A 22,970-nucleotide genomic window follows, 5' to 3' on the forward strand; every position below is an offset into this window, starting at 1 on the left:
GACATTATAAAAGCTTGAGAAAAGGCCATGCTTATCTTATTTAAGGCTACAAAAAATTAAATAAATCTTGACCAGGTCCGCTGCAGGAAATTCCTCGAAAAAGTTAAAAGTTTTGCGAAGTATGTAAAGGCAAAAATGCTCTCACAAACAAGCGATATTAGCAAGTATCATTTGCTTCGAACATACTTCCAAGTATAAGCGTAGAAGAATGTTGAGTTTCGACTGGATCCTTTGGAGTATGGCTGTATTGTGTGGAAAGGAGAATTACGACCTGTGCATTCAGATAAATCTCCGGTACTGCCTTCTTTCTGTGCTTCACTGTAATTGCAAGAGTAAGTGTTCACTCTGCGATGTTCTTGCAAAAAGCATGGCTTAAAATGTACCTGAGCCTGTGGCAATTGTAAACTAACGAACTGTTCCAACTGAAAAATATTTGGTGCCGGAAACCTTGAAGACGATAGTAGCGAAGAAGAAGAACAAATTTGAAATGGCTTCGCCACAGTCAAGTGAATCTCAGTGTTACTGGGATTTTTCTCTGCCTTATGTAATTGATCCCTGTGTTGCAGTTTATCTGAGTATATTGATCTCTTTGTTTGGAACTAGTGTTTTGTAGCAGCTAAGCGAAGCTCTTTGACAAAATGTTTGTTTGTTGTTGCCAAATATGGGTTTCAACTTCTCCTATTCCTCCTCATTCTTACTTACTTTCACAAAACTGAGACTTTAGTCATACTGAACTTTATCTGGACCCAGTCTTGGTTGTTACCAAGGCGCGAGGCTGTAAACGTTTTCCTATGGGCCAAGTTTAATATGCACCTACAGGCTGAGCCTCTCCCCCAACCTCACCCTCTATCTCCAAACTTTAAGCCCCAAACAATTCTTTCGAATTTAAAGGTTTAGTTTCATGTTCATCAGCAAAAAAAAAACGAGTGTAGAAATGACATATTTAGTCACATTTACTGGTATTTACTCAAATCAACATTTTTTGCCTCCACCACAAGTTCAACCTCAAAAAATCAAAATAAAAGGCATTGAAAGCCAAAACGTTTATGGGAAGGGTAAAGAATTTTAACAATGTTCTCGATACTCTGTTTCCTTCGTTCTCCCCCTCTATCTTATTTTCTGTCTCTTATCGGTTCCTCAACCAACTGAACTTGACGTTTCAATATGATCATAGTCATGGTAAATTTTCAGCACCATAGATAAAAATACGAAACTTCGAGGTGAACTCTTACTGACTCAACTTATTATTTTAAAAACCAATCGAACATGTTGGACCTTCCCCCAAGCATTATTCTTCTTAGATAATACCTTTAAACCTATGATGCACATTTTGCAACATTTGTGCGTGGAACCGATACATAAATCCCAACGTTGACCATACACAAATGTAAGAAAATAGATTTGGCCAATAAAACGAAGGTACAAGTTTTTTGTAATCTACCTGTTAATTTCCCTCAATATCACTTTTTTTTCTAAATCTTACATCAAAGAACGTCTTTCATTATCATTGCCAAAATAACGAGCACAATTTCTTTAACAAACTGCTTCTGGAAATCAGGGTATGGAGATCTGCTAGTAATATCTGGGCTTGGCATTATAGCTAGTGAACTATTCTGGCAAATAGCCAAACTAAAGATTATAATAATTTCAAAAATTTTATTTTAATTTTATTAATTGACCTTACTTATTTTTTAGTCCCCTTCATCTTTTATATTTGACCCAAGAACGAATCTAATAGAGCCTGAGGAATTTGCTCTATGCGTTTTTAACTTGTATAATGAAATGGGCAAAAAATGGGCTTATGTTCATCTGTGGTTCGGAACATCTTAAGAGATGGCACTGGTGTCAAATCCAAAGCTCTTGTAACTTACAGCTAAATGATTAAGATCCAAAGCTTGAATATGATAAATGTCGTACGAATTTATTTACAAATAAATTACAAATTAATAACACTTATTCACCGTTACCGAACCCAAAAACTGGTTTGATTTCATTCACAAAAATCTAGTAAAGTCAATAAGGTATCACTGGTCAAATGACCTAAAATCATTTTCTCTGCAAACGTCGATCCGAGGTAAAAAAAAAAAAAATGGCACTAAATCACTGGTATATAATTAATTCAAACTTCACACTGGGGGTCAGGGCTTTGTAGACGTCCAAGTCCTCTATTAAGGGCTCTAAGAAGAGGATGAGGCTCACAACCACACTTATTTCTGAAATCGTCAAGGTCAGGCGCCCAGACAATTACACCAGCTAGGTCCCAATCTTTAATCTTTTGGGCCTTTCTCTTAATCATATCTGCATCATCAAAAGATACCCATTGATTACCCTTGTAAGCATATGGACCCATTCTACTTTCAGGATCTTGAACCACTGTCCATCCTCCTTTTTGTATGCGGCTGCAAATCTAGAAAAAGAATGAAAATAAATGTGATGTCCTAGCATCTATCTTACTTTAAAGTAGTAGCTGCGTAGACCTTGTTCCCCTTCATCCCTCAACTATGAAAGACAATTTTTTATAAAGACAGAATTAGAAAGAATTGAAAAATATGTTGTCCAAATATTTATAATTCTGCTATTGCACTTCGTGACCTGAGAGTGAAATGATTGTTCTGCCATTCGGCATAATTGTTTTTTTGCTATTTCGAACCACTCGCTTGGGAACTCTATGCAACCTTATTTGTTACCTTTATTTCTTTCTTTTTCTTTTTTTAATAGCACATCAGCTCTTTTCCTGAGACACAAACAGCGAAAGGAAAAACTTGGATTATAGGATTTTATTAGCTGAACTACAGAGCATTAAAAAAAAAGAAGTTCAGTCTTTAATCTCGCGTTTTCAGAATGAATTCTAGAGCAGTAGGACAATTTCGCTTTCATGCCAGGACTCGCAATCAGATGTATGGTCATATTATCAAAAAATCAAAAAAAAAACTTGGATTCAAGTACTAACAGAGAAATACGGCTAGTAAACTAATTAAACTTATAATGAACTAAATAAATTTACTAAATTTACTAAACTAAATATTTTATAATTAACTGTTCATAGTTAAACAAAATGCAAAATCACATGATTTTATGATCAATTTTACTAATCGATTTGAAATACAAAGGTAGATTTTATGACCGATTACACATATTTTTATTTTACACATTTCTAAACGAACAAATTATTATTGCAGGAGTATCCTTCCCAAATTTGTCTCTTTTAGTAAGTGTTTTAAGGTTCATTCTCCAACTTTAGCGCAGAAGACTGCAGCCCTTTGGTCGACACCTCTTGGTTTAAAATACTTAAAAAGATGAAACCAAAATAAAAAATTTAAATATCTGACTCACATATTTAAATTATATACATACTAAGCGAACTCTTTTGGTTAGGATGGGGAAATATATATGGAGATAGAGGGGTTGAATAGAAATAATAAATAAAATTCTGGAGATTAGATGGAATCTGGGAGCGAAGCCATTTTTATCTATGCACGCTTGAAATGAGATACCATTTTAAAGTATATTTTAAGGAATGTTTAAATTAACTGTTAAATTTCTTAAAGAAAAAAGCGCTTCTAGTATTATTTTTGTCGAAACATTTCAAAAAACACTTTTTCGTGGCTATCAATTCAAGGTATTTTAACCAAAAGTCAAAACATCTAAGAATTGTGATCAAGTTTCAGGACCTCAAGTTTTAGAAGATTCAACTTGTTTCTAAAAAAAAAAAAAAAAAATCAGTTTCATACACAGCTGAAAGGATCGTTAAGTTCCTTTTACCCGTTCCCTTAAAATATCCATGCTTATCAGATTCGCTAGGGTTTTTTTTTAGGGGAGGGGGATTTTACCAGTCCTCTAAGAAACGCACACAACATTGATATCAAACGCTGCACAAGCACGAGTTATATATTTGTCAATTCAATAGATTCAAATACTTACTTCATAATAAGCGAGAAATCCAGCTTGTCTAGTATATTGTCCAGCACTCCCAGCACCTGTCGCTTTGGCATTTAAACCATTCACATTCTTATCAGCAAGAGTGAACGCTTGGCCATACAAAGGAACACCCATGGTTAGTTTGTTTGAGGCAGCTCCTTTCTCTTTCCAATAATTCATTGTGAAATTCTAAAAAAAAGAACAATTATCTTAGTGACTCGGTAATCAAATTTTTTTTAACATAAAGTTAGGAACTAAGATACAAAATAATAAATTCAAGAATATTATCAATAAAAAAAGTATGAAGTTTTGTTACTTAGGCTATATTTGCTTTGACAACGTACTTATTAAAGAAGGGGACACAAATAGGGAAAATCCTATACAGTAGAAAAAACGGAGCAACGAATTTTATCAACAGCAGCTTAAACAACTCAATTTGCTTTTAAAGGACAGCAATATTAATTACCAAACTGAAAAATTACTTTCATTAATTTAAATTACTTTTTCCCTAACTGCTACACCTATTCCCCACTGATCACTACCAATATCTCAGCTGGGAAATCACAAAGTTCTTTGTCAATTATTTGTTTTAATTCATCAAATATCCCTAGCCATGTTGTGCGGAACTGTGTGTTAAGGTTGCTCACAAAAGAAATCCCAGACGGACAAATCCGAATACCTTAAGGACTAGGGAATGTCGTCAAACCCCGATTATAACATGGTTACTCAAAAATTCTCAGACAGCTGTGATTGCCTGCCTTACAGTGCGTGTTTTCACACGTGGTAGGGAAATATGATTAAGAACGAACCAAGACCCATAGTAACCAAAATTAGGATAGAAAGCAACATAAAGTTGTTTTTTTTTTGGCTATGTTTACTTTCACAGCAGTATTATTAAATAGGGCGACACAAAGGAGTGAGAACTTTAGGAAACCCGTTATAAAGCAAAGATAGTGTAGGTAAATTTTTGTTAACTATAACTGAAGTGCTACAGTTTGCCTTTAAGAGACAGCGATATAAGTTTTCCAAATCGAAAAATAACTTCGTGTACTTGTTTTTTTTTCCTTTACGTATACATTTCACAAACTGCTGCAACTATTCCACTCTGATCACTGCAACATTTCAGTTGAGAAATCACTAAGTTCATCTTCAATTTTATTTTAATACATCAAATACCCACAGGCATGTTGCGTAAATCTGTACTTCATGGTTATCCCACAAGGAAAATCCCAAACAGACAAGTCCAGTTATCTTGAGGGCTAGGGAATGTCTTCAAAACTTGATACAAAACGGTTACCTAACAATGCTCACATAGCTGTGACCATTTCTCTTGAAGTCGATGCTTTCATATTTTTCTATTTGAATGACAATTCCACTTACATCCAGGTACTAAGCGGTTTATTTGCTGCTCGAAGTCCCTATCCTATAGCGCTGCTCAATAGAACACGACTCTTTTGATGTATTTTAAAAGTTCATGTACTTGTGCCTAACGATTGCAAAGCTTGGATTTCAACCATAGATTGTTTTGATATCTTATTCAAGTAATAGAATTAAAAAAAAACCTTTCCCTTTCTCACTGGCTCAAAGGCTTCCTTTTCTCACTTTTTTCTCAATATATCCTATTATCTTAAGTTGAACTTTTGACGCTAGTAATGTTTTCTCAATTTTGAAGGGTCCAAAAAACTTCCTTATTAAGCAAAATCTAACGGTATAGACTGCAAAAATATATAAATTTCTGGTTAATATTTCTTACAACATATTGTTTCTAACTTAAATTTTTCAGGATTATTAGACATAGGATTAAAGGACACAAGAGAAATGACAAGTGTTGTTAAATTTTTATTGCTTTATTTATTAGCATATTTGTAGTTACATTGCACTCTTTTTTGTTACTGCTTTCTCTGAATTCAGGAAACAAATCTAAATTGACCCTTATCTAAATTAAATAAAAAAAAAACAAGTTTTTTAACTGAAAGTAAGGAGCGACATTAAAACTTAAAACGAACAGAAATTACTTCGTATATGAAAGAGGCTGCTTCCTCATCAACGCCCCGCTCTTTACGCTAAAGTTTGACTCTGTCTATCAATTCTTCTTTTTAAAACAGTAAAAAACTTTAGCGTAAAGAGCGGGGCGTTGATGAGGAAGCAGCCTCTTTCATATACGAAGTAATTTCTGTTCGTTTTAAGTTTTAATGTCGCTCCTTACTTTCAGTTAAAAAAACTTGTTTTTTTTTTATTTAATTTCTGAACGTTTTTGAATCAATGCATGTTTTGATTTTGGCTCTCCGCAGAGGAATAATTAAAACGAAATTTGGATTTTTTTTTTTTTTGGCTAAATGGCTTTCTCATAATTTTGATCGAATGATTTTGAGAAAAAAAGAGCGGGGGAGGAAGCCTAGTTGCCCTCCGATTTTTTTGGTTAATTAAAAAGGCAACTAGAACTTTTAATTTTTTACGAATATTTTTATTAGTAAGAGATTTACGTAACTTATAAATTAGCTTACGTAAAGAACTTTTGTATTCTCATATTTTTATTACATATATGAGGGGGTTCGCCCCCTTGTCAGATCCTCGCTCTTTACACTAAAGCTTAAATTTTGTCCCAATTCATTAAGAATGACCCCAGAATCACAAAAGCCGTAGAATAAATAGTTGAAATTACTAAAAATACTTTAACGTAAAGAGCGAGGTATTAGGAGGAGGTGAGCCCCTCAAATGGGTAATAATTTCTGTTTGTTTTAAGTTTTAATGCTGTTCCTTACTTCCAGCTGAAAGTACTTTTTCATATTTATTTTTTCATTGTGTTTTTAAATAATGCTAGTAAATCCTGCGCTCCCTTCATGGAGATTTTCATCCCCCATGACAAATTATCGATGGAAAGTTCCCCCAGCATATCCCCCTCTTCTCAACCCCTCCCCCAACCAAAAAAATCCTCCTGAAAACGCCTGTACACTTCCCAATAACCATTACTATATGTAAGCATTGGTCAAAGTTTGTAACTTGTTGCCCCTCCCATGGGGACTGTGGGGGAGTAAGTCGTCCCTAAAGACATAGTTATAAGGTTTTTCGACTACGCTGAATAAAATGGCTATCTCAGAATTTTGATCTGTTGACTTTGGTAAAATAATTAGCGTGGGAGGGGGCCTAGGTGCCCTCCAATTTTTTTGGTCACTTAAAAAGGGCACTAGAACTTTTCATTTCCGTTAGAATGAACCCTCTTGCAACATTCTAGGACAACTGGGTCGATACGATCACCCCTGGGAAAAAGAAAAAAAATACAAAAAAACAAAAAAACAAATAAACACGCATCCGTGATCTGCCTTCTGGCATAAAATACAAAATTCCACATTTTTGTAGATAGGAGCTTGAAATTTCTACAGTAGGGTTCTCTAACATGCTGAATCTGATGGTGTGATTTTCGTTAAGATTCTATGACTTCTACGTGGCGATTTGTCCTATTTTCTAAAATAACGCAAATTTTCTCAGGCTCGTAACTTTTGATGGGTAAGACTAAACTTGATGAAACTTATATATTTAAAATCAGAATTAAAATGCGATTCTTTTGATGTAGGTATTGGTATCAAAATTCCATTTTTTAGAGTTTCTGTTACTATTGAGCCGGGTCGCTCCTTACTACAGTTCGTTACCACGAACTGTTTGACTAAACATAAAAATATATTAGGTTCAATAGGTGAACCGAACTGAACATATCTTCCTAGAAAGTTTTTCTTAAGTATTTCACATATATTTGTGATTCAAATGTTCAAATTTTCTACGTCACCTCACTTGAATGTTGTACTTTCCCCCACGCTAATAATCGAGCAGTTAGGGGTGATGAGGGTATGTAGTTATAACAAAAAAAGGATGTTTACAAACTCTAGAAGGGAGGACAATATCCACTCCACTTGGTGCCCCTGTGTATTGCATGTTTATAGAAAAGGTATCTTGCAATATATGTCTTACGGAAAAAATAATACTAGGTAGATTCCCGATAATAGCCTATCTGAAGAGTTAAATATACAATTTTGGGATATGAACTTACTGTGTTGAAATATTCAATGTCATCTTCTGGATGATAATAAAGGGGTGCAACATGTCCAGTTTTCTTGTCCCATTGCCCATGATAATCATAGGTCATTACACCAATCCAATCTAGATATTCAGACAGCACTGGCACATCATAACCTGCATCAATAACCTTTTTCGATGGTGATACGGCAGCTGATAGGGTCCATCCCCTTGGTTTAAACTCAGCACTTAATTCTTTGACCCATGCTGAGAACCCTTCTTTATCAGATGGAGGACCAGCGTTGCAATCAACTTGCCAGCATACTGGATATTCCCAGTCGAGATCTAAACCATCAAAACCGTATTTTTCGACAAATTCGACAGCATTTTTAACAAATTTTTTTCTTGCCTCTGGGTCATTAACAAGAAGGCTGTACTTATTGCCCAGTGAATCATTCCATCCTCCTAAGGCTATAGATACGCGTACTCCCTTTTCTCTTAAAGCGACAACTCGTTTGTAGAAATCTGCAAAACAATGTTTCGGTTTGATAAAGATAGACTGTATAAATCAATGAACGAACTGGTAAGAAATAACGAGATGACAGAAAATACAATCATACACACAAAAATTATTAGTTATATAAATAATAACAATACAAAACAAGAAATTATACCGTTATTGGTCTATGACTGAGATAAATATATGATTTTTCTAATCTATCAAACATCACTTAATAAGATACTGTTAGAAAATGAGAGAAAAAACATAAAAAAAGGAAGACAAAGGTGCCAAAATAACAAGTCCCCCCCCCCAAAAAAAGCAGCTGTTGAATACCGTCACTAAGGTTTTTATTTTTGCGTGGTCAATTACAATGTTTTAAGTTTTTTTCTTAAACTTATCACAGCCAATAAAAAAGAACACTGTCTTCCTGTGGTGGCACAGTGTATTGATCTTTGCCTGGGCAAATGTGGCCGAGTTTATTCCTAGGTGCCCCAGGGCAACAAAAGGACCTTTCTTGTCGAGAAAAGTCGCTAATAAATGGAAAGACGGAGGGATAACGGTAGAAGTAAAAGTTTTCTCGTGTTAGGATTAATGAAAAGACATGAAGATGTATCTGACAGAAAATATAGATCTTCCAAATTTTTAATTTTAATAAATAGGTTCCCTGAAAGTAAATTTACTAGGGAGCCTGCTATTTTGGGATAAGAAAAAAAGTGTTGGATTGACTCCTGCAGCTCAATTGGCGCAATCCGAAATTTTTATATTCCTCGATGTTTAAAACGCCTGCCTCAACTTCTTTCCCTCAAGGCTGAACACAGAGGATCACTTGATGTGAATTTTGCTAATTTCGACAGATTTAGAACTTCAAGTTAACACAAAATGCGTCGAATCTTTTTTTTAACTTTTAAAATGCTCGGAAAACAGATCTCTGGATATAGTTTTTCAAAATCTTTACAAAAAGAAAAAAGTAAGACCAAAGTGTTATTTGTTGTTACAAAAAGAAAACCAAATTGGTCGCAAAAAGACCAGTTAAGTTATATATTTAAAAAAATAGAAAACATCTTAAAGATTATATTATAAGAACTTTATTCACCACTCATGGAAGCTTGAATTAAAAGTTTTTGACTGATTTGAAAATTTGAAATCACTGATTTATAAGTTTTTGTCTAGAAACTAAGGTGTTTAAAATTAAGCTTCTGTTTATTTTGTTTGATAAAAGAATTTATTATTTTTATGGTAAAAAAACAGTTGCGCAAAAGTATAAGCAATAAACGAACATCTAAACGATAATCAAGAAAGCATAAGTAATTTTCATTCAAATTTACCAGTGTTATGTTATTGTTTTTTATCTCAGCTTTCGGTCAATAGCAATCGAGCTGAATATTTAAAAAAATTGAAAAATATTTTGAAGATCAAATTTTTAATAGTTGATCTATTAAAATTTACCAGTGATAGAAGCTTGAATAATAAGCTATTTACAGTGAAATTTTCCCTGGACGGCCGTTGTTTATTGTATCAATACTCTAAAACCCAATGTTTAGTTACAATACCACAAAATAGGACAACAAAGATAATATTTTAGACCATTTCCCCGATAATTCTTGGATTGGGCACCTATTCGATGTTAGTTTTGATTGACTATAGAAGAAATTTGTAAATACTGTTGGGATTACATTGTGTAGTTTATATTTGGATTAGAGGCTTGAATATTCCTTCTGGTGGAAAATTGCATAATTGCACCAATGCACTAAATTCCATTTTCAACTTTGCAACGCCAAAAAGAAGCTAGTATTTTTAGACCTTAGACAAATGGTCGATACCAAGATAGATGGCCTATAAATAGAATTTGAAAGTGATGCGTCTCTCAAGTTTGTATTTTGGATAGTCGCCATAGATGGGATCCCATGATATTTTTTTTTGAGGTTCTCGTTGATGCTAAGAATCACGGTCTATACAAAAAACTGACACGTATTATCAGTGTACCATTGTCTAGTCCTGAGATTTCCTTTTACTTATTATGTTATTCCTTACTTCCATTCATAGAGAGGGGAATGAAACAAGTACTTTCCAAATAGTCACAAATAGTTATTAAAGTAATTTGATTGTTTTTTCTGCAAATTTCCCTTTAATTTATTCAAGCAACGATTCTTTACCTGATTCTTCGATTTATTTAAGTATGCATCTACCCTTAAATAAGTCTCATGGCTATTAAATTTTTCCGATGCTCCCAGAATTTTACCTACTTCGACAGCTTTGTAGCATTGGTAAAATTTAACCACGTTTTTATGAAAGACCACTCCCAAGAAGAAGATTTCGGGTGTTGATATAACTTACGTGAACATTTTAAGTTTTCAGTTAAAAAGAGAAGAAAATGTTACATCACTAATACAGAAGTTCAATATTGAATCGTTTTGATATACTTTAGTTTTGACCTGTTCACATTCAGTTATTACGACTACTAAAAACTCACTGGAGCACCACGCCACCTGATATCAGCACAGCTGCGCACGCTCCTCCTCCATCCCAATCTATTTAAAGCCTCCCTCCTTGTGACCCCCCAAAAAGTCGTCAGTTCCATTAAATCTTTCGTCGTGACATCTTTCTACCTCATTCGGAGATGACCTACTTCTCATCTGGTCCTAGATGAATGGCGGACAATGACTATCTTTGGTAATATGTCTTCCTTCATCTTCAGAACGGGTCGTTTCCATCTAAACCTTTCTCTCATTATAACCTTCGAAAGTTGGTTTTAATCACATCTTACAATTTACTGTTGGAGATTCGGTCAAATCATATCATGTTCCACAAGGAATTTCTCTCGAAACCATCTAGCAGATAGTCCTCTGTCTTTCAGAGCACCCAAGCTTTTGAACCACACTTGACACCTGTCATCACTGTAGCTTTCACTATTCTAATTTTGGTTTGCAGTCTTATCTCACTATTCTTCCAAACTATTTTCACTATGAAAAAACACTTAGTTTTTTCTACTTTTTACATCTTTACTGCACCCATTTTCTTTACTGATAATAGGTAGTTGATGCAACTAGCTAATACTAGGTAAGTGAAGATGTAAACTTAATCGATCTTCTAGTTACCCAGCATTACCTCTTCACCTTCACTTATTCTTAATTTTAGTGAATTAGGCTTCTTAACATTAATCTTCAGCCTAAAAAAAATACCTCCAAAAATATGTTTATTTTGCTAACATTTTCATGTAAGATCCTTAAATCATCTACATAATCCAAGTTTAGGAAAGTTTAACTTCCCCAACTGATTCCATGTTTTGACAATCAGTTAGCTTTTTATAGGTTTAAAATTGATATGTCTATTGAAACAATTTACCAAGTTTACTGTTAAACTCTTTAAATGTTATGATGTATTAATTCTTTGACAACCTATTAATCTGAGCGATTGCTTTTAAATATTGTCTTACCTCTGATCTAATAGGTTTTCTTCAAGATTTAATGTGCTGCAAATTATGTTTTTTTAGTCATATGATGAAAAAATGCATTATTTTATGCTAAAAAAAAGTCACACTATAGTATACTCACTGTTGTCAAGGTCTGCCCAAGAATCATAAACTTTCATCACCAGTTTATTTCTGTCCAAAGTTGCAAAGCCATACACTATGTGCGTGCATAAACTCTCATCAATATTGCTTGGTGTATACTTTCCATCCCCAGGTCTGTACCATGCCCAATTTGTGAAGTAGCAGATGACCTTGACACCTGTATCTTCAGTAGTTGGACGTTCAGTGGAAGGTGTAGGAGCTCTTGTCGTTGTCGCTGTAGAAGAAGGCACTGGTTTCAGTGTCGTTACTGTTGTCGGTTGGGTAGGTCCAGGTGGTTTAGTAGAGCTAGCGCCTGTGCTGGGAGGTTCAGAAGTTGAACCCTGTGGTGGTTGTGTTACAGGTGGCTTGGTTGAAGTAGAGCCAGTACCACCCGGCTTACAATCTGTATTTGCTGGCCAGTCACAACGATCCTATTTAAAACAAAGAAAAAATAAATTAACAGTGTGCGTGCTAATCTAAATTTTTGTTAAAACTAGGGAAACATCTTACGACCGAGTCAGATGTAAATGCCCTAACCATTTTTTTCGATAAGTATGCACAATATTCCATCAATAAAAAGATTATACTGATTTCCACAACGAGACTTAAAAGCAATCGTTTGATCATGGGTGCATTTCAGGTTTGACGAAAAGCTGCTAAAAGCTACTAAAACTAACTTTTTTGTTCCAGCTTATGTTGTCTTAATAGCTGGAATAACAGAAAATTAACTATGAATTTGTTTTAATAGCAACCGTTACTAAAGATAGTTAACAGATATCTTTAGTGAAATAAATCTGCATCACTATAATCATCAGCATTACAATCAGACTGATACGTATTGAAAATATTATTCAAATCGAAGAGATATGGATACAATTGAAACTCGTGATGCTAATGCCCTTATGAGCCTAATAAGCCCTTGGCAACATCACAACCGTCCTCGGTAGATGTCAAGTTCAAGTATCTTTGGTATTTAATATGAATTTACTAGGGTTTACAGCCTGGTGTGCACCCTGTACAAGAGCCAATATTTACTCCAATAATATCTAAATTCAACTGTTACACGTTCGAGGAATCACTACAGGGTTCCTTTGGAAAGGGGCCAACTGTGCTCACCCTTGCTAATCAATTACCAAAAATGTTAATTACGAAAGGAAATTGAGAGTAGCAATGAAGTGGAAAACTGATGGGTGCTAAACGTAGTACTACATGTCTGAACCATAAGGTTGACACGTGAATAAAAACAACAGCTATCTAAAATAAAGTTAAAAAAACTAAATTCACTGAAGTTAGCTATCGCTAGAGGAAAGATATAAATTAACTTAACAAGTAAAAAATACCTTAAAACCAAATTTAATTGATTAGAGATTTAGAAATTTGATTAGAACATAAAATATTTTAATACCTTTTGAACCTTGGATATAGTTAATAGAGGCTAGAATAGATAGGTTTAAGTCGTAAGAAGCTACCTAAGGAGCTTTTCCGTAAGGAGCTTTTCAGTGCCCTAGGGTATACATTGACACTTTAAAGATTTTACAAGTGACGTTCAAACTTTAAATCTTATTAGAATAGGTCAACTATCCAGACGTCATACCGACTAATCTTTCAAAACCAAGATTAGGAATATTAGAATTTTATTCGAATCAATTAGATTATTAGAATCAATTTTATCTATCAATTTAAAGATTATTTTATTAGAACCAATCAATTCATAGAATCAATTAGAATTTTCGTTGTTAACCTAGTGCTTTAGTGGAAAAAGTGTTCTTAAGCTCATTTTAGAATTGACTCAGTCAGAGTGGCTTCTGAAACGATATTTAGTGCTTAATGACATTTTTCTTTTTTTGCTTTAATCCTTTTTTTTTAGATTCCCCAAAGAAAGCGTAAGACTCAGTGTCAATCAAGTGTGTTGAGCATAAGGCTTTGAAAAATTTCCACTCTTGACTAGGTTGTACTAACTTCTGAAAGATGCACATGTATTCTTTAGCATTCAGGTGCATTCACATGAAGTAAAGAAATATTAACATGCTGAGATTTGCATGAAGGCAGGAGACTCCAATTCTACTTTAAATTAGCAATTCATCCTCCACGCGAAACCAAAATTGGATTTTTCGCTTTCAGTAGCAGTTAATTTAGGCTTTGTTCTCATCTAATGGCCTCCATATTACCTGGACCATTGCTAAGCCCTCCTTCAATGGATAGATAGGAACTTTGAAGCGCAAATAGTCAAGAATTTTCTTTTTTATACTCTCGTCACCCCAAAAACCAATTTAAAAAAGAACAGAAAAGTTTGCAGTTTCGTACCTCGTTCCAGAAAAGTCCATTCGGGCAATACTGCTCAATATACGTTCCATGGTTACAAAGCTTGTATTTACCACAGTTGTTTGGGTCTCTTACCGTGGTACCATCCTCACAAGCTCCTGATGAGCTTCCTCCAACATTACCACCAGCACCTGTTCCTGTTTCGCCACCACTTCCTGGGGTGGGCTCTACTGTTTGTACTTCTTTTGCTGAAAAATATTGAAAACTCTAATAGATACAAAATTAAGGGAAACTAATATGATGTAGCACTAGGATGTACACAATCGAAATCACAGGACCATCTTCATCCTTGCCTCTTTCCCATATCTCCTTCTAAGAGATTCCTAAAATTTTCCAAACTTCTGGATTCTTCTGATCCAAATTATATTCGTTATTATTGTTCCCTCAAAAGAAAATCTTTGTACGTGCCTAATCTAGGAACGAGGATGATACAGGTGAGGATTTGGAACATTCTAAATTCAAGCACGAATTAGTTACCTTTAGTTACCTGATAATTTAGTTATCCTGACTTAGTCGCATGTCAATATGTATTGACATATATGACAATATGTCAATATTGTCATATATGTGACTGCTTTTGAATAAGAGACATAATTTTTATAATTTCGACTAAGAGACATGTTTTTTAGCTTACTTTTGAAGTTTTTGTGACAGAAAATCATTTATAATCAGATACCGGTGTAAATTCAAATAAAATCTTGGAGGGGGCAAAGTTCTTTCCCAATAAACAGTCTTAAGTTGGGTGCGCTAGCAGAAATTCAAAAGAGTGTAGATTTAGGCCAAATTGACAGTTGGATGATTTTTGTTGCAAGGATAACAAAGTAGATATCATAAGAAATTTTATAGTCGTAATCTAAAATATGAACGTAAAATTGTGTACGTTTCAAACGATTGGCGAAGGCAAACAAAATCTCGGGTGATGTTCAGTTTGGAGTGAAGGAAGGCGCAAGAAATCAGAAGAGGTCAGCTTCCCCACAGGAGTTTAAGCCCCTGTATTTGGAAAAGGACTTGATTTATATCTGTATTGTCTTATCATAGATCGCGCAATAGCGCTTTCTAAGTATCCTAAATTAAGAGTGACATGGGCACAAGTGTTTTTTTTTCAAACCAGGGCACTTCGTATAGAAAAAGTAGTCATAAACACTTCAAAAGGAGCATCCGATTGAAAATTGAAAGATCTAATGCTGATTTCAATAGTCAGAAGCGGTTGGAAGGCAATAAGCTGCCCCCCCTTCTCCAACTCCCATTTTTTCCACAAACCAATCAAAATTTTGAGATAGCCATTTTGTTAAGCGTAGTTGAAAGGTAAGTAAGTATGTCTTTAAAAATGCAAACCTCGGCCCCCACAGCCCTCAGGACAAGGGTTGTAAGCTATGCTCTAAGGGTATATAGGGATTTCACGCAAGGGATGGCGTATAAACTTCGGAGGTGGCTCACTGAATTGAAAATCTGAAGTTCTAGTGCCATTTTTAAGAGTTCAAGCGATGGAAAGGCATCTAGCCCTCCCCCCTGTCCTCTTTTCCCAAATACATCCCATAGAAATTTTGAGATATCATAGCCATTCTATTCAAAAAATAGTTCAAAGATTACATAAAAAGGCCTTTGGGGTTGACACAACCCCCCAAAGTCTGGAAATAAGGGCTGTAAGTTATTTTCTAGGGGTATATAAGGTTCATATGGAAGGAGTGGTTTTATAGGCTTTAGAGGAGGCTCATCTGATTGTAAATGCGAAGTTCTAGTTCCCTTATAACAGTCAAAAGTGATGGAGGGTAACTACAACCCCCCCTGCCCCCATCATCCTCTTTTCACCAAATGCAGACAATCAAAAATGTGATGTATTTATTTTGTTCACCGTAATCTAAAGAACATGTAGCAATGCCTCCAGGATGGCGACTACCCCCCAGATCTCAGTTGGAAGGCTTTTAAGTTATACCCCGGGGCATATAAGATTTTTATGGAACGGATGGTCGTATAAACTTAGGATGGACTTCCTTTGATTTGAAGTTGGAAATTCTAGTGTCGTTTTTAAGAGTCAAAAGTGAATACAGGACAAACAACCACCCCCTCCCCCTCTTGCCTATTATTCTCCGAAACACATACAATCAAAATTTTTAAGAGAGCATTTTTTTCATTCAGCATTGTAGAAAGGTCCAGTAATTATGTCTCTGGGGATGTCAATTTTTCCACAGTCCTCAGGGCAAGGGCTTAAAGTTATGCAATTCGTTTGCATATTACATAAATTATTGAAAAAGTTATGCAGCTTTGACCTTTACCATCCAAAAAGACGAAGGGCACTAAATCTAAACACGTTATTTCTATACGGGTTGTCAGAAGGACTTAACCCAGGAATGACTTAGTATATTAATTTGGAACTGTCAGGAAACGACAGGAATTGACTGGAAAGGCAATAGTTACACATTAATGATACTACCACAATTACCACCACTACCACTACTGCTGATACTAGCACACTATTCACTAACAATATATTGGCAGAATCTAGACTAAATCAAAAGACAATATGTGCATGCACCTATTGCTTTTGATTAGAATTAGTTAATAAGTAGAAACTTTCAGAGAATGCTTAAAGGGGCAGATTGTTTGACCAAATGGCAATATACACAAGTTATTAATAATACTACTACCATTGTTACATTTACTACTACAACTTCTTCTACTTAAGTCACTGCTACTATTGCAACTGCTTGTAAGATCAAGAGTATTTGGATGAAAATTTCAAGAAGTATATGAATATACGAGTTATCAAAAGGACATATCAGCAATGTTATAGCAATGGCTAATTTTTTTAAATTGAAACTTCCAGGACTTTATGAGAGGGATATTCAACTGACGAAAAGGCAATACATTAATACAACTGCTGCTGCTAGTACTAGTGCTATTACTATTGATACTACTACTAGCACTACCAATACTACTAATGTGACTACTATTACGCTATGCCTAAGGATATGAAGGAGAAATTTTCAGAGAATTTCGAGGGGGAGAAGATGAACTGAATCACAACACGCTGTCTCTATGCAGATTCTCAAAAGGACATATCAGCAATATCTTACGAATAATTATGTGTGTGAAGTTGAAACTAACAGGGCTTTTTGTAAGGGAGGTTGAACTAACCAAAAGACAATATTTACATCCTAATACTAGTGCTTCTATTTCTACTACAACTACTACCACTAAAGTTAAGGCAACTGTTATTAATTCTACTGCTGCTACTATTACTTCCGGTACAACTACTGCTACTGCTAAAGATAAGTGTATTAAGCCCAAAAATTAGGAATATATTGAAACTGTATGAAACTAAATCGAGATAAACTATGCTCACACAGGTTATTAAGAGGACGAATTAGAAATGTTTCAGAAATGGTTGATCGTATTAAGCTGAAACTTTTAGCCTGTGTTGAAAGGGACGTTGAAGAAACCAAAGATGCTATGCCCATAATACTACTAATGCTATTACGACTATTGCTACTACACGATCCAAGGGTATTACGGTGAAGCTTTTAAGAAATACTTAGGTGGATGTTGAACTAAACCAAATAAACTATAAGCATGTAGTTTTTAAAAAGATTGAAACGATAAAAAAAACAATATTGTAAGAACGGCTCACATTATTAAATTGAACTCATAAGGGTAATTTGTGGTGGATTTTGAACTAGCCAGAAGGCACAATGTATATACTGCTAATACTACTACTATAGTTATAGCAACAATGAAGCCAAAGGTATTAAGATGAAACCTTTAGGGAACGCTTGTGGAGATTTTCAATTAAACGAAGAAACTACACCCACGCAGGGTTTCCAAAAGGGAACATAAGTAATACCATATAGACAGCGCTAGTAATACCAGAAGTAATACCACAATAGGCAGCTCCAGTTTATAATAGCTAGAAACATCTTTGAAAGTTCTAAAGAAGCCAATTCGATCGGAAATTCTAGTGTCATTTTTTAGAGTCAAAAGTGAGTGGAGGGCAAGTAGTCCTCCTCCGAATCCCATTCGTTTTCCAAAAACATCCACTCAAACCCATCCGTTTTGAGACTCGCATTTTGTTCAGCATAGTAGAATGGTCAAGTGGCAGTGTCTTCAGGGATACTGGGTATGTTAACCCCCCCCCCCCCCACAGCTATGTAAATTGCCCATTATGCTTTAAAACTAAATGTTGCTTTAAAACTAAATCAAAAGGCATTGTGTCTATGGTTTCCATTAAGACGCCTTAGCAATATCTTGAGAGCAACTGGTTGTATTAACCTGAAACTTGAAGAATTGGCGACAGTTCTAAGAGGATTAAAAAATAAAAAGGCGGCAGGTTCTGATACTGTGGTAAATAAGTTCCTTCAATATGGTGGCTCTGAGGTTAGAATTAAGTTACTGAATATTATGAATATGTTTTTTGAAAAAGGGGAAGTAGGCTACCTAGCGATGTTAGGAAAACCCTAATTAAACCACAATATAAGAAAGGTGCGGATTTAGAAAGTGTAGAGGATGTGTCGACCAAATTCTCACTCTTAGGTTAATAATTAAGAAGTGCCTGAGTTATCAAGCACTTTTGGTCCTCAGTCTTATAGATTATGAGCAAGCGTTCAGTCTTGTTGATAGAAGAGCCTTAGCGAAGATTTTATCCTTGCAAGGTATACCAGACAAACACATTAACGCGATTAGGGCTATGTAAGAGAATAACACTGCTGTGGTTAAGTTAGAAAATAAGGTTACAGCTGGTTTCATATTAAATCAGGAGTTAAGCAAGGTCGTGTTCTATCCCCCTTTATATGGATTATTTTGATGGACTTTGTCATAAAAAACACAGGAAAGGCAATGGGGGAACACGGAATCAAATGGGGAGGAAATACTTTCATGGACTTAGATTATGCTGATGATTTAAGAATCCTAGATGAAAGTATGAGCAAAATGAATGAACTTTCTTAGAGGTTTTGCAAATTCAGGGTGTTGGAATAGGTTTAAAAACTAATGTTAAAAAGACTAAGTCGCTAAGGCTAGGAATAAGTGAAAATGAAAACATTACGTTGGGTGATGAAAAGATTGATCAGGTGGATTTACCTTGGTAGTATCATTAGTAAGGACGGTGGGAGCCCCGAATATGTAAAAAGTAGAATAGCCAAGGGTCAGAGTTTTTTTATTCACAGTTGGAAAAATTTTGGAAGAATAGAAAGATAAGTCTGCAAACCAAGATTAGAATATTGAAAGCAACAGTGATGAGTGGTCAAGTACGGTTCTGAAGAATGGGCAGTTCAAAAAGCGGATGAATATTTGCTAGATGTTCTCCAGGGAAATTATCTATGGGTTGTTCTGGGTACCCGGCACACTGACGGTATTTCAAACAGTAGGCTGTGCGAAAAATGCGATTCTATCCCGCATCTTAGGGCTATAATGAGAGAAAGGCTGAAACGGCTTGGGCACGTTCTAAGGATGAATGATGACAGATTGCCGAAGATTAACCTTTTGGCCAACAATCAATGGCTAAACAGAGCGTAGGTTGTCCACGGCTGGGGTGGGAGGATGTCATAAAGAAAGATTTAAGGGATATGTGAACTTCCTGGGAGGATGTAAAGAGGGAGGCTTTAAATAGATTGGGATGGAGGAGGAGCGTGCGTAGCTGTGCTGGCTTCAAGTGGCTTGGTGTTGTGGTGAGTTGTTAGTAGTAGTAGTATTGCTTAAAGTCTTAAGAATTCTTATTTATTGTAGTTAAAAAGTGAAGAATTTTGAAAGTTGGGTGCTGCAAAAAAGGAGGAAGATTTGCTACATGTTTTCCAGATTTGCCTTACATTCATGTCTTCGTAGATTTTATGATTTTTTAATTGAATTTTGTATATATAAAATTTAATCAAACACGTTAAAATAATTTTTTAAGATTGCTCCAAGACAAAAGCTAAACTCACCAATGAGAAGAAAAACTTTCTTCACCACTGATAAGAAGTTTTTCCAGAAAAATTGTCTACGGATTGTTTTGGGTACCCGCTTGACTGGTCGTAACTCAAAGAGTTGGCTATGCAAAAAGTATGGTTCAGTCTCACTTTCTAGGCCTATAATGAGAGAAAGGTTTAGATGGCTAGGGCACCTTCTGTGGATAAAAGATGACATATTGCCAAAGATTGTCCTTTTCACCAAAGTGTTTAGTGCCAAACAAAAAGCGAGTCGTCCCCAGTTGTGATGGAAGAATGTCGTAAGGGAAGATTTAAGAGAAATGGGAACTTCCCTGGGAGATTACAAAGAGGGAGGCTTTGAATAGATTGGGGTGGAGGAGAAGTGTACTTTACTGTGTCGACCTCAGGTGGCTTAGTGCTGCAGAGTTTCCAATTGTAGTAGTAGTAATGTGGGAACTTTGTAAGGAATATTCAGGACTAGTTAACACTCCTACCCAAGGTTCTTAGTAGAGGATAAGGCTTATAAAGTTGTCAAAATCTTGAGTCTAAGCAATAAGTCGAGTCAACCAATGTACAGACTAGCAACTTAACAATTTTTAGAATGCCAAAAATGTACAGGAAGTGCATAATTTTTTTCCCGTCAAAAGAAACTTTATCAGGGTTCAATATACATTTCTATGGAAACAAAAGCCGCCTTTCACTCAGACTCTCTATCTTTTTGATTGATTTATGCAAACACTCTTAAACGGTAAACAGTTTGTAAACACACCACAAAGCAAAACCTACTTTGTAAGGAGCAATCAGGTCCAGCTCCCTCAAGTCTTCCAACTCCTCTATTCAAGGCTCTTAGCAGAGGATGTGGCTCACAGCCACATCTGTTTCTAAAGTCATCAAGATCTGGAGCCCATACAATAACTCCAGCAAGTCCCCACTCTTTGAATAGTCTTCCTTTCCTTTCAATCATTGAAGAATCATCAAACGATACCCATTGATTGCCTCTGTATGCATAGGAGCCCCATCTGTGTTCTGGATCACTGACTACAGTCCATCCTCCCTTTATGTTGACACGGTGACATATCTACAAAAGAAGGCAATATGGTTAACAAGGTTAAAGTATATTCTTCATAACGGTACAGGGTAGATTTTTGTATAATAGTAACTTAGTCTTCTTATATTTTCTTTCATTCTTTGTTCCTTCTCTTTTTGTGGTTTTTTATTTCAATAATAAAATAGTTTTTTTGCATTTTAAAACTGTTACAATAATAACAGTGCGGAACCACATAATTTTTAATTATATAAAAATAATTAAATTTTCGTCCTGGAATATATATTAATGAAACTACTCTGTTTATGAAAAAAGGGTAATTTAAGGAATTATAACAAAAAGAATATACGATCCTTAAAAATTCATTTCTAACACGAGCACAGAATATTTAATGTATCTAAGAAGTTAATAATTTTATAGTAGATAAGAAATGGATTTTTAAATTTGTTACGGAACCATTTATCCACTACCTCTATTTGTATACAAAAAATGCTGGAAAAATACAAAATAAAAATGGATGATATCATGGACACTTCCAGAAAACTTCGTCAGGGTGGGAGCAATTTCTGAATGAATAGCTGAGGTTAATTAAAACACTTCAAATGCGTTGACATAAATATAAAAGTCAAAAAAAAATTATTCATCACAACCTAAGCTGAATATGGTGAAGGCAGCCGTTAAGTTCTTTTACAAATTTTTTATTTTTGCATGCAGTTTTGTTGTTTTGTTTTTTATCAATTGTTATGTCTTTTTCTTTTACTTGAACAATTAAAAGTATTAAATGATTCATTTACCTCATAATAGGCCAAAAATCCAGCTTGACGAGTAAATTCACCGGCCTGTCCAGGATTTGTAGCTGGTGCATTTAAGCCATTTTTGTTTTTGTCCCTTAAACTCAAAGCTTGTCCGTAGAGGGGGACACCTGCTGTCAGCTTGTCCCTTGTTGCTCCTTTGGATAGCCAATAATTGATAGTGTAGTTCTAAAAAATACAATAAATTTAGATATTTTTTCTACAAAGCTTAAAACAACTACTTTATTTTGACGGTGAATGCTCAATGAGGTGGATATTAGCTGCTTTTTGGAGTCGGTAAAATATACATATCGATCAGTATTATGGAAGTAATTAGCAATTTTTCCTCTAAGACAAGAGGCAGCTTGATGAAGGGACAAGATTATCATCTTTTGGTAAAACAACTAATGACAAGTTTAAGTCAGACAATTTTTCCACTTATATCTATTAATCCGACACTTTCCTAACATATGAACTACATACATCCTAAAATAAACAAATAATGATAAAACCCGTTAAGCCGCGCAGAAATGCGAAACTCGAAAATATAACTAAACGGTATGGAACCTCTAGATAAATTTGGTGAGCTTTCCTTCCGTATCCAGATTATCACAAGGCTGCGATAGACTTACAATTTTGCAGATTTTAGGAGTTACTGAGATTCAGACTTGTTTTTTTTCTTTTTGTTCATAGTTTAAGATCAAAGTGAAATGCAAAACCTCGGGGTTTTGCCATGCACTTTTTCTTTTCCTTTTAGAAGATTAAAATTGATTCCAAAAGTATAAGAATGCTTTAGGTGAAGAATCCAATTTTCATTTTGCAGATTTTGACGCAGAAAATTATTCCAAAATCACGTTTTATTTATGGCACAGACTTTTCTTTACCTTCATATAAACTGAAAATCATACCTTTTTAAAAACATTTACGACGACTTTCA

At 35.0% G+C, this 22,970-nt stretch overlaps 2 protein-coding genes across 2 annotated transcripts in view; one reads left to right on the forward strand and one right to left on the reverse strand.

Annotated features, from left to right (window-relative positions):
- LOC136027672 (probable chitinase 10) overlaps positions 1–22,970 on the forward strand; it is a 231,098-nt gene that overhangs the window by 155,669 nt on the left and 52,459 nt on the right. Inside the window, 2 exon segments of the mRNA XM_065705119.1 lie at positions 12,172–12,442; positions 19,031–19,212. Of these exon segments, the coding sequence (XP_065561191.1) occupies positions 12,172–12,442; positions 19,031–19,212 (453 nt within the window).
- LOC136026985 (probable chitinase 10) lies at positions 1,901–22,208 on the reverse strand. The gene is made up of 7 exons (XM_065703863.1): positions 22,037–22,208; positions 20,984–21,275; positions 14,283–14,488; positions 11,980–12,409; positions 7,961–8,451; positions 3,922–4,107; positions 1,901–2,407 (listed from the first exon to the last, which is right to left on the reverse strand). Exons 2-7 carry the CDS (start codon positions 21,159–21,161, stop codon positions 2,120–2,122), a joined length of 1,779 nt encoding a protein of 592 aa, XP_065559935.1. The 5' UTR covers positions 21,162–21,275; positions 22,037–22,208; the 3' UTR covers positions 1,901–2,119.

This window comes from Artemia franciscana, chromosome 5, assembly GCF_032884065.1.
Source record: "Artemia franciscana chromosome 5, ASM3288406v1, whole genome shotgun sequence".
NCBI lineage: Eukaryota > Metazoa > Arthropoda > Branchiopoda > Anostraca > Artemiidae > Artemia > Artemia franciscana.

Bases quoted from the DNA above. Each gene is read 5' to 3' on its own strand.
- LOC136026985 (XM_065703863.1), bottom strand. From the start codon at position 21,161: ATGATTGAAAGGAAAGGAAGACTATTCAAAGAGTGGGGACTTGCTGGA. The intron at 14,489-20,983 runs GTAGGTTTTGCT...AATATTTTTCAG, and splicing joins ACCTGATTGCTCCTTACAAA to CAAAAGAAGTACAAACAGTA. The intron at 4,108-7,960 runs GTAAGTTCATAT...TCTTTTTTTTAG, and splicing joins ACATTGAATATTTCAACACA to AATTTCACAATGAATTATTG.